At 41.9% G+C, this 12,547-nt stretch overlaps 1 protein-coding gene across 1 annotated transcript in view; it reads right to left on the reverse strand.

Moving 5' to 3' along the window:
• The window catches only part of LOC122792817, a 159,927-nt gene that overhangs the window by 88,274 nt on the left and 59,106 nt on the right, over window positions 1-12,547 (reverse strand). Inside the window, exon 3 of the mRNA XM_044060379.1 lies at window positions 8,586-8,870. Within this exon, the coding sequence (XP_043916314.1) occupies window positions 8,586-8,870 (285 nt within the window). The remainder of the gene's footprint in view (window positions 1-8,585; window positions 8,871-12,547) is intronic.

Consider the following 12,547-nt stretch of genomic DNA (forward strand, 5'->3'; position numbering starts at 1 on the left):
AGAGTCCCTTGTCCCAGACATCTGGAAAAAAAAACATTCATTCTCTCCTGACACAAAGATGGCACCAACACAGACACCACAAACTTTCGACTCATAGCAATTCTCTCACCCCTCTCTAAAATACTGGAAAAATGCCACCATGCCCAACTCCTCAACCACCTGCTTGAAAACCAAATTCTGTCACCCATTCAGCATAGTTTCAGACCAGGACACAGCACAACAACTGCCCTCCATTCCTTCCTTGATACAGTCTCAGCATGGTGTCACACCAGGACACAGCACCACTACAGCTCTCCTCTCCTTCCTTGATACAGTCTCAGCATGGTGACAGACCAGGACACAGCACCACTACCGCCCTCATATCCTTCCTTGATACAGTCTCAGTATGGTGTCAGACCAGGACACAGCACCACCACTGCTCTCCTCTCCATCCTTGATACAGTCTCAGCATGGTGTCAGACCAGGACACAGCACCACTACAGCTCTCCACTCCTTCCTTGATACAGTCTCAGCATGGTGACAGACCAGGACACAGCACCACTACAGCTCTCCTCTCCTTCCTTGATACAGTCTCAGCATGGTGACAGACCAGGACACAGCACCACTACAGCTCTCCTCTCCTTCCTTGATACAGTCTCAGCATGGTGTCAGACCAGGACACAGCACCACCACTGCTCTCCTCTCCTTCCTTGATACAGTCTCAGCATGGTGTCACACCAGGACACAGCACCACTACAGCTCTCCTCTCCTTCCTTGATACAGTCTCAGCATGGTGACAGACCAGGACACAGCACCACTACCACCCTCCTCTTCTTCCTTGATAGTCTCAGCATGGTGTCACACCAGGACACAGCACCACTACAGCACTCCTCTCCTTCCCTGATACAGTCTCAGCATGGTGTCAGACCAAAACACAGCAACACTACTGCTCTCCTCTCCTTCCTTGATACAGTCTCAGCATGGTGACAGACCAGGACACAGCACCACTACTGCCCTCATATCCTTCCTTGATACAGTCTTAGCATGGTGACAGACCAGGACACAGCACCACTACAGCTCTCCTCTCCTTCCTTGATACGGTCTCAGCATGGTGTCAGACCAGGACACAGCACCACCACTGTTCTCCTCTCCTTCCTTGATACAGTCTCAGCATGGTGACAGACCAGGACAAGGCACCACTACAGCTCTCCTCTTCTTCCTTGATACAGTCTCAGTATGGTGTCACATGAGGACACAGCATCACTACTGCACTCCTCTCCTTCCTTGATACAGTCTCAGCATGGTGTCACACCAGGACAGAGCACCAATACAGGTCTCCTCTCCTTCCATGATACAGTCTCAGCATGGTGTCAGACCAGGACACAGCACCACCACTGCTCTCCTTTCCTTCCTTGATACAGTCTCAGCATGGTGTCAGACCAGGACAAAGCACCACTACAGCACTCCTCTCCTTCCTTGATACAGTCTCAGCATGGTGTCAGACCAGGATACAGCACCACTACATCTCTCCTCTCCTTCCTTGATACAGTCTCAGCATGGTGACAGACCAGGTCACAGCACCACTACTGCCCTCATATCCTTCCTTGATACAGTCTCAGCATGGTGACAGACCAGGACTCAGCACCACTACAGCTCTCCTCTCCTTCCTTGATACAGTCTCAGCATGGTTTCAGACCAGGGCACAGCACCACTACAGCTCTCCTCTCCTTCCTTGATACAGTCTCAGCATGGTGTCAGACCAGGACACAGCACCACTACAGCTCTCCTCTCCTTCCTTGATACAGTCTCAGCATGGTGACAGACCAGGAAACAGCACCACTACCGCCCTCATATCCTTCCTTGATACAGTCTCAGTATGGTGTCAGACCAGGACACAGCACCACCACTGCTCTCCTCCCCTTCCTTGATATAGTCTCAGCATGGTGTCAGACCAGGACACAGCACCACTACAGCTCTCCTCTCCTTCCTTGATACAGTCTCAGAATGGTGACAGACCAGGACACAGCACCACTACAGCTCTCCTCTCCTTCCTTGATACAGTCTCAGCATGGTGTCAGACCAGGACACAGCACCACTACAGCTCTCCTCTCCTTCCTTGATACAGTCTCAGCATGGTTTCAGACCAGGGCACATCACCACTACCGCCCTCATATCCTTCCTTGATACAGTCTCAGTATGGTGACAGACCAGGTCACAGCACCACTACAGCTCTCCTCTCCTTCCTTGATACAGTCTCAGCATGGTGTCAGACCAGGACACAGCACCACTACAGCTCTCCTCTCCTTCCTTGATACAGTCTCAGCATGGTGACAGACCAGGACACAGCACCACTACAGCTCTCCTCTCCTTCCTTGATACAGTCTCAGCATGGTGTCACACCAGGACACAGCATCACTACAGCTCTCCTCTCCTTCCTTGATACAGTCTCAGCATGGTGACAGACCAGGACACACCACCACTACAGCTCTCCTTTCCTTCCTTGATACAGTCTCAGCATGGTGACAGACCAGGAAACAGCACCACTACCACCCTCATATCCTTCCTTGATACAGTCTCAGCATGGTTTCAGACCAGGACACAGCACCACTACTGCCCTCATATCCTTCCTTGATATAGTCTCAACATGGTGTCAGACCAGGAGACAGCACCACTACAGTTCTCCTCTCCTTTCTTGATATAGTCTCAGCATGATGACAGACCAGGACACAGCAACACTACAGCTCTCCTCTCCTTCCTTGATACAGTCTCAGCATGGTGACAGACCAGCAAACAGCACCACTACCGCCATCATATCCTTCCTTGATACAGTCTCAGTATGGTGTCAGACCAGGACACAGCACCACTACAGCACTCCTCTCCTTCCTTAATACAGTCTGAGTATGGTGTCAGACCAGGACACAGCACCACTACAGCTCTCCTCTCCTTCCTTGATACAGTCTCAGCATGGTGTCACACCAGGACACAGCACCACCACTGCTCTCCTCTCCTTCCTTGATACAGTGAACCAGGCAAGGGATTCTGGTAAAATAATCTCTTCACTTTTCCTCGACCTCTCTAAAGCTTTTGATACCATTTCCATACTATCCTCCTGTCTAAACTATCCACCTTCCACATTTCTCCTGCTACCCTACAGTGGTTCAATATCTATCTCTCCAATACGCGACAATCCACCAAATGGCAACAATCTTAATATCCCTTCCTCAGTACTTCCACAGGGGTACCCCATGGCTCCATACTTGGTCCTCTCTTATTTAGCATCTTTATTAACAACTTTCACTCCACTCTCCCACAATGCTCAGTATTCCATTATGGTGAAGATTCTACAATAATATGCACTGCAAATTCCAGCACTGAGCTCCAGCAAATCACCCAGAATGCCCTTACCTCTACTGAATCTTAGATGCTTAACAATCACCTTGCCCTAACTCCAAAAAATAAACTAGTAATTTTTACCCCCTAAGAAAACCACTCCCTTAGATAAAAAGTCTTCACTATACAAGCCCAAGACAATACCACTATAGAAGTTGTCCCACACACCAAATTACTAGGCATTATTATAGATGAAAAACCTTAACTTTGACCTACACATAAACAATAACATCAAAATAACACACCAAAACCTCTGTATGCTCTACAGGCATCAACATTTTCTTAGCCTCTCTACTAGACAAACCCTTGCAGCTACCTTTTTAATTACCCTCTCTCCTTTATGGTGTCCCTCTTCTCCTAATATCCAAAATTCTACAAAATCCATACTTGATATGTATTACAATAGAATAGCAAAATTTGCCACCAAGGCCAAATTCTCATCCCACTACTGTAACTCAATGAAACAATTAGGGAGGCTGGAACTTCCCCCACCATCTCTCATTCACCCAACTAACCACAGCGCACAAAATAATCTACAGACCCACAGACAGTTCTGCTCTCTCAACTCTACTTGCCAAATACCAACCCAGCAAGCAACTAAGATTTGAAAATCATCTACTTCTAAAAGTAGAAAAGACAACCTTAGTTGTTGGTCAACTCCTCTACTCCTTCGCCGTAACTAAACTATGGAACTCACTTCCACATTCTATAAGAAACACAGGCAGCCCCACCACCTTCAAACAAATACTGAAAAATCATCTCAACTCTTCTGAGCTGTGTAGCTGCTCTATAACCTAACCTCTTCCTTCTCATTATATGATAACTGAACTCCTATGCCTTTTGCTACTAGTGACTGATGATACTTCCTCCATATTTATTTTTTTCATCACTTGTTGACACTGGTACAATAGTACTGATTAATATATCTCTGTTTATAATTCTCTGACTGAATTCATCTAGTAACCAACTAAATTCCTGCTTTAATGTATATTTTCTGTATATATTACTGTAATCAAACCAACTAAATTCCTTGTATTATGTATATATTCTGTATATATATATTACTGTAATTGCTATGTGTAACACTGTTGCTACTTCTGCACCAATTAATGTTTATATTTTTTCTGTATCTATGTTCTTGTTGGAGCTTTTCTCCCCGGGCCTCGAATGAAAATGGGCTCTTTTAGGTCCGGTGGAGTTTCCTGGTAAACAAATGCAATAAAATAAATAACAATAAATAAACCTATGAACCTATAAAGAATACAAGAAGTTAACACAATCTCCTACATTGATTGCCTCAAAACCCTGTGTCTTTGCTTGGTATCATACTGACCTTTGAGAATATACTTTGCCTGGAGTACAAGGCATCCATGAACCCTGTTTTGATGAAACTTTTGTACCTCTGCAAAACAAATAGCATCAGAGCAACTAGATCAGGCAACCTACATTTTGTGTGCAACATGACATGGTTGTTGGAGAGACAGACATGTTGGAGAGACAGATATGTTTCTCAGAGAATTCCCATTCTGTCAAACATGCACCCCATCAATGTGAAGCAGAATTCGTCCCTAAGCCTATTTAAGCAAACATGGCATCAATGGTTGGGTAATTGGAAATGCATCCTTGGCCTTCCACTTAAGTCTCTGACGGACAGAAGCAGTTAGTAAATCACCTCCTATATAAATCTAATTTGTGGGTCACAGCTGGGTTGCATGATGAGGCTTATGAGGGCCCTAGTGGTCGTTAGCCTAGTATACACTTTTCAACCCATGAAACAATTACTGTCTGACTTAAAAAGGGAAGATGATTCATATGTTGGTTTGCAAGAAGTGGCCATACCTGTGAGGACAAGATCAGAGGTACTGGGGGTCATTGTCGCATAGTTAAATAACTGTACAAAAGCATTAGCATTTATAATGTCAATGAAGTGTTAGGCATGCCAGACATCTTATGGATGAATAGTTGAAGTCCCCCAGTAGAAAGCTGTTAGGTTTAAAGGGGATTTCAGCTAAGATGTTATGGCAGCTATCTTGCTTAGATGTAGACAGAAAAGATGTTATACAGCTAGCCTTGAAGTAGCAGTTAATCTTGTTTAAGATGATTTGGTGAAACATGCTGAATTAACATCAGTTAAAAGGTGCTGACTCCTTTGATCGTCTAAATATGCTGCACTTGCTGAATCTTCTCTCTGATTATCTAAATGCTGTTACACTCAGTGCTGAAACCAGTACCTGGTTGTCTAAATCCTGCTATACTCAATGCAGAAACATCTCTCTGATTATCTAAATATTGCTACTCTCAGTGCAGACTTCTTTTCTGTGATTATTTTTGCTTTTGATAAACCTTCATTCATAAAATCTGCTTCTCTTTTTTTATGTTCCACAAAATATGCTTTCAGAAAAATCAAGCTCCTTTCAGCCACACTAACTACGTGTCTATATTAGAACATCGAAGTTTCAGAACTTCATATGTTCTAATATCGACCCCTTTTCAGCGAAAGCTGAAAACATTGAAAATTCAGAACAGCAAATTTTTTCCTAGGGAAAGAATTTGCTGTTCCAAAACACATACACACAACACAAGCACACCAAACAAACAGCAATCCACACACATAAACCTAAAATCTTACATCTAACCCTACACTAAACTGTACAAGCACCACTATCTACTCACTTACCTTAACCCAAACCCTATCCCTAAGGTCCGTCATTATCGCACACACACCTCACCCGCACCCTAACCCTAACTCACCTACCCTGCCCTAACCCTCACGTCCACACATTCGCACACTTACCTGACCCACCCCCTAGCTCTAACTCACCAAACCCGCCCTAACCCTCACATCCACACAATCGCACACTTACCTGAACCCAACCCATAACTTTCCACCACAGTGCTGAAAATAGCAAAGCGACAGGAACTGACAACCGAATTCTTTCCCTAGGAAAGAATTTGGTTTTCTGTAACTTCGCTATTTTCAGCTTTCACTGAATAGGGGTCGATATTAGTTCATTCGAAGTTCTGAAACTTCAATGTTCTAATATAGACCCTTAACTACAGTATGTTTGCTAAAAACTCAAGTTCCTTTCTTTAGATATTCTGTGTGATATTCACAGACCTTAGAGCTGTAGCAGCACTGCTGCTTCAGTGTCATAGTGCAGTAGTTTTACACTGCTAAGCACCAACTCAGATCCACAACAGCTCCATAGAGTATGACCTCATTAGTGACTCATTTACAAGTCCGATTTGAACACATAACACATTAGAACACAGCGCAATTGTTTACCTATCATTCTATGGAAGTCTAACAGGCATTTGTCAGTGTGTGTGTGTGTGTGTGTGTGTGTGTGTGTGTGTGTGTGTGTGTGTGTGTGTGTGTGTGTGTGTGTGTGTGTGTGTGTGTGTGTGTGTGTGTGTGTGTGTGTGTGTGTGTGTGTGTGTGCCTGCTTACCTGCTGCAGTGCTAACAGTTCCATTTCTGCTACAGTCAACAATAGATGTACATCATAGAAAGGCAATGCTCATTCCCTCTGCTTTACTCCAAAGTAATAAGGAACAGCTTGTCTTTGAACTGTGCAATTCCAGCCCTATGGACAGGTATCAGGGAAACATACATGGCTAACTTGTAATTGCCATACCTCCCTGACTTATGCATTTGAGAGCAGATGTGCAGTAGGCCACTGAAGTATTACCCACCTGGTCGTCCATAGAGCTGCAGCACTACAGTTGTCTCTGAATCAGAAGCATGTATCACGCTGTGCGAACTTGCTATGTCTCGGAATAACCCCACTGTTGTTAGCTCTCTTTTAACAATACTTACTCCATTTCAGCTTATGTTACTCTCATTCAAGTTTTACTACCAAAATCTATAACCTCAACCTGTACTTCTGTCTCAAAAAGAGGTATTAACTTTGGCAATTTTTGAACCTAAATTTAGGCACTTGTTACACATTTAAAATTATTTGTATCCCTTTATCCTTTCTCTTACCCTGTCATGTTTTTACATTCTTCCTATTTATTTCCAAGTATTATTTTTGATACACCTTGCAATTCTTTCAGTACAGATTTTCTGAGATTTTTTAAATAATGCAAAACTGAAAATGACTTTTCTAAGATGTAGACACATACATAGACATAACTGCACATCTAGATATTGTTGTTGTTGTTTGTCTTTCGGCTTTTCCCGGTTAGGGGTCGCCACAGCAGAACTCTGGTCCGCTAATGATTGGCAGTAGGTATTTATGGTGCCGAGTTGCCAGCTCGACGCCCAACCTTCAATGAAGGCACGTCCATTCACACATGTCTTTTGGAACACCACTCGGCCGCGGGAAGGACATGCAGACTCCACACAGAAGGCACTCCCCACACTCCAACTGAGAATCGAACAGGAGAACCTCTTGCTATGAGGCAACAACACTACTGCTGCACCACCACGGATGCCCATGGTGAAGTACTTATACGTTGATCTTAATAGGTAACAGAGTGAATGAAAGCTCAATATGTGGTATTTGTTTGTTAAAACAAAAGTAAAATGGTCGAGTTTACAATTTTACATACTGACAAATCTCCCATGTTGTGTTCATAATAATTCGATGATCAGTAAGATGAAACATAAATATGGAACTTTTTTTTGACCATCTCTATAAATAAGCACTGCCAAATAGTGGTTATGTCCACTATGAAAAAAAAAAAAAACTAAAATCATGCACACATAAGGGAGTAAAGAAATAAAAGGGCATTCAGATGTGTTACATTCTGACAAAGTGTATCATTAGTGCAAGCAACATGCTACAGATATAATGCAATAACTTTCCAGCATACTAATGTATGTGTAACTCTGGGAGCAACAATGAAAGCTTTTTTGTAATTAGTTTATTTTATTAACAAATTATGACCCATTTGTCCACAGACACTTGAATTTAGCGGTGCATGGAATCTTTGGCAAAATTAAATGAATTGCCTGACAAAACTTTCTGTCTTTGGAGGACAGGAGAATGAATCCGGGGTCATGTTCATTTGGTCATGACTTGATTACTACTGTATGCTCATCAGTTTTATTTTACAGCCTGGATAATATATTATTACTTTCTGGTTATTAACTTTAATGTTTAATTCAGCAATTTAGTTCTGAATACTCCCAATGTTGCATTAATGAGGAACATGTGTTTGGCAAGAAAAAAAATCAGCAGAATATTGATTGTTGTAGTGGACACTTACCACTTAGGATTAAAGGAACATGAGGACTTGTCTTCTCAATACTATAGCGAGGGTTTCCATATACACACACACATTGATAAAAACCTTCATTCTCTGTTCTAGCATTCTGAATGTCATAATAAATCTCAGAGTCAGTTGAGGATCTTTTCATTTGTTCTATACGTTGTGTATTTTTATGCAATTCACAGCTAAAGAATGTGTAGGTACTACATTTAACTGTCACATTTGTCTCAGAATGAGCTGGTCCATGGATCATTACTTCAATATGTGGCTTCTCCAAATGCCCTGCATATAAAACAAACACAAATATATCAAAAGTGCTTAATATAAATAACAGCAGCTAAATCTTTCTGCAAGAAGAGCATATTTCTGCCACTAAGTACGTTCTAGAGTTTTAATATGTATCTTTAAAACACAAACATTGTTACAGAAAATAAATTATTTTTAATTTTCTATACTAGGTATAAAACAGGTTAAGCAGAACAACAGCAAACTTTGAAAATGCACTGAATATTTCCTTAGTACAGAATAGAGAAATAGTGTCTATGAAGATTCCTGCAGAAAGGGGCAGTCAAAGGTTCAAAGCTAGGGGACAGAGAGAGAGAGTGTGTGTGTGTGTGTGTGTGTGAGAGAGAGAGAGAGAGAGAGAGAGGGACAGAGACCATTGTTACACACTAAAATGCACCTGAATTCAGCTTTACTAATTATTAGTATTTTAATTAGGGTGAAGCCAGTTTTCACTGAAAGCTGGGGACTTTGGTAGCTATCTGGTAACATGACTTGCTTAGTGTCAAGCTTTGTGTGTCTTTGTTGTGTTATGATGTTATGTTTATCTTAAATTTGTGGACCTAGAATGTTCAAGTTGAAAGTCCATGTTCATGGGAGTGTTAAAGAGAACAGCTCCACTAGAAAAGTAACATCAAAGACAGCTATATTAAGTAAAACATATGAACAATGAATCAAATCATATATATGTATATATTTATATATAAAGATATACAAGAACACAGGAAACTCCAAAACATGTACCATAATATGTCAAACATTTATTATATCATACAAGAAAAAAAGTGACACCAAATACATAGAAAAAGGAAACACATCTTTTCCGATGGACTACCCTTAACCTCACAACATTCAGTTCAGTTTTGACTAAATAGTAGTTTTATGGGAAGGGATTTTTTTTTTTAATTGAGGCACATTAGGGTTAGGGACGATAGCAAGGTTAGGGTTAGCATGCATTACTAAGGATTCCCCACCTGCCCACCATTATAATGCTTGCAAACCCTAACTCTGCCCCTAACCCTAACACTATCACTACACAAGACAGTTCTAGCACTCACCACACACACACACACACACACACACACACACACACACACACACACACACACACACACACACACACACACACACACACACACACACACACACAAAATCTAGACCCTAAATTAACTCTTACCCTCACCCTAAACACTCAAGATGGCACACAGTTTTTTGTTCATATTGGTCATCAGTAATAGAGGCTTCAGAGGTAACCATTATTGGGTATAAGGTGAAACTGTAGGCAAAATATTCCTGTTTGTCAGAAGGGGGAGGGTGTATTGTGCCTTATGCTGTTTCACTGCATGTTTTTATATTGGTAAAAATGACAGGAAGCTTAAGTAATGTATATATGAACATATGAGAGATATAGAATGCCACACAGCAACGGTTATTCCGCTCCACAGAGGGGCCACAACTGACCCTGGTAACTATCGCCCCATAAGCCTGACTAACCTAGTCTGCAAGGCTATGGAGTGCATCATCATGGAACTCATTAACAAAGACATTGGGAACCTCCAAACACTTAACCTGACCCAGTTCGGCTTTGTTAAGGGCAGATCATGCCTACTAAACCTGATTGACTTCTTTGAGACAGTCACCAAGGCCATAGACGAGGGAAAGGTGGTTCATACAGCCTACCTTGATCTTGCCAAGGCATTCAACACCATTCCTCACTCGGGTATTATAGAAAAAACTCACCAGCCTGAACATAAACCCCTATATCACAAGATGGGTTGCCAACTGGCTTACAGACATAACTCACACGGTAAGAATAGCGGGCTCCAGGTCCAACTCTAAACCAGTCACTAGTGGTGTCTCGCAAGGCTTGGTCCTGGGACCACTACTGTTCGGCATATACTTCTCAGAAGTACAGGCTAACACAGGAGGACTATGGCTAACCAAGTTCGCCGATGACTGCAAACTGGGAGCCATAATTGACTCTCCGGCTGACATGGACATCCTTCAAAAAGGCCTTACTGAGACAGACATCTGGTGTCAAAGTCATGGCCTCAAGCTAAATGCCAAAAAATGCATAGTCATCCCGTCTGGGAAAAACAAAACACCCATGGATTACCACATAGGCGGCAACCTCCTTAATACAGAAGATGTAACAAGAGATCTGGGGACCAAGGTAGATAGTAATCTCTCCTTTGACAATCATATTGCCAAAGTAGTTAGGAAATCCTTCTATGTGGCCCATCTAATTACTAAAGGGTTTGCATCTAGAAATAAAGAGGTTATAGTGCCCTTCTACTTGTCACTCATCAGACCCATCATAGAGTACAATGCCCCATTTGGGATGTACCTCACAAGACACTTCCAACAGCTGGAAAGACCACAAAAGTACCTCACCAAGAGGATTACTGGCTTCAAACATATGTCCTATGCAGCCCGACTGAAAAAACTCCAGCTGTACTAAGTGGCATATCGCTTACTCAGAGGTGATCTCTGCCTGACTTACAAAGCCATGTCCAACTCAGAATTGATGGACATGCTCCACCTAAAGAAATCCAAGTCACTGCGAGCCATGCGCTCTAGTGAGCTAAACCTCGCCACAACAATAAATAGAACATGCTGGAGGGATAGATTCCTGTCACAGAGAGTCCCCATGCTTTGGAACAAAATTCCTAACTACATTAGGCAGAGCCCCACACTAACACTCTTCAAGAGAAACCTTGACGAGTGGATGGGTAACAGAAAATACACCCCTGGGATCACTTCACTGGCTCTGCTTGACAGAGGCCCATTTAATTAATCAATGGGGCGGCGAAAGCCGACACACTCTGGCTAGGCTTATAAATGCCCTCGGGCAGATAGCCTAGTACCTACCTATGAGCCTATGAACCTAAGAAACAAATGCCCTGTCAAAACACTGTGCAGAATATGAAGGACGTTGCTTTAAATTTATAGTATTGGAAACTTTACACAAAATGAAAGGGGTGGAGCATGTTTTTATTATTAGAAGGATGTGAATTGATCTGGCAGCTACCCTTGAATGCTACATGCTGGCCAGTTTTGAATGAGCAGGTTTCAATTAGTAGTATTTTAGAACTTAAAGCATTGGAGAGATGATTTACTTGACTATTTGAATATATATGGGTGTTGTTTTAAAGATAAACGTGTGCATATATGTATATATTTAATTTTATGTAGAGTTGCTATAAAATGATTTTTATGACAATTTTAATCATGAATGGATTGGGGGTGTGTCTTAGTATGCTTTTGTAATGACTGATATCTTAAAGGGGTGTATAGAAACTGAAGCTTTGATGCCGATGCTTTTATCTGATAAAGTCTCTTTTTGTATGAAATAAAAGCAGTTATTTCTTTATGAATAAATAATTATTTGTACTTGCCATACTTGCCAAGGTCGCTGTGGATTTGTTCGGATATAACATCTGTGTGGAAATATTACACTCTGTTTTTGCAGTCCATTTCTAACAGGAACAACTGAATTAAATTACTTTCTCTTCCTGGAAGCAGCTGGACTCTTCCATTTTGTGAACGGGTGTTCTTGGTTTTTGTATTTTGTTTGTTTTACTTTTTTCACATATATTAAGGTAACCTAACAAAATTCAGTGCTTGCATTTACCTTTTCACTGAATCCTGATCACTAAAAGTTCTAACTCAATTAA

This window comes from Protopterus annectens, chromosome 2.part0, assembly GCF_019279795.1.
Source record: "Protopterus annectens isolate FY-2018-M chromosome 2.part0, PAN1.0, whole genome shotgun sequence".
NCBI lineage: Eukaryota > Metazoa > Chordata > Ceratodontiformes > Protopteridae > Protopterus > Protopterus annectens.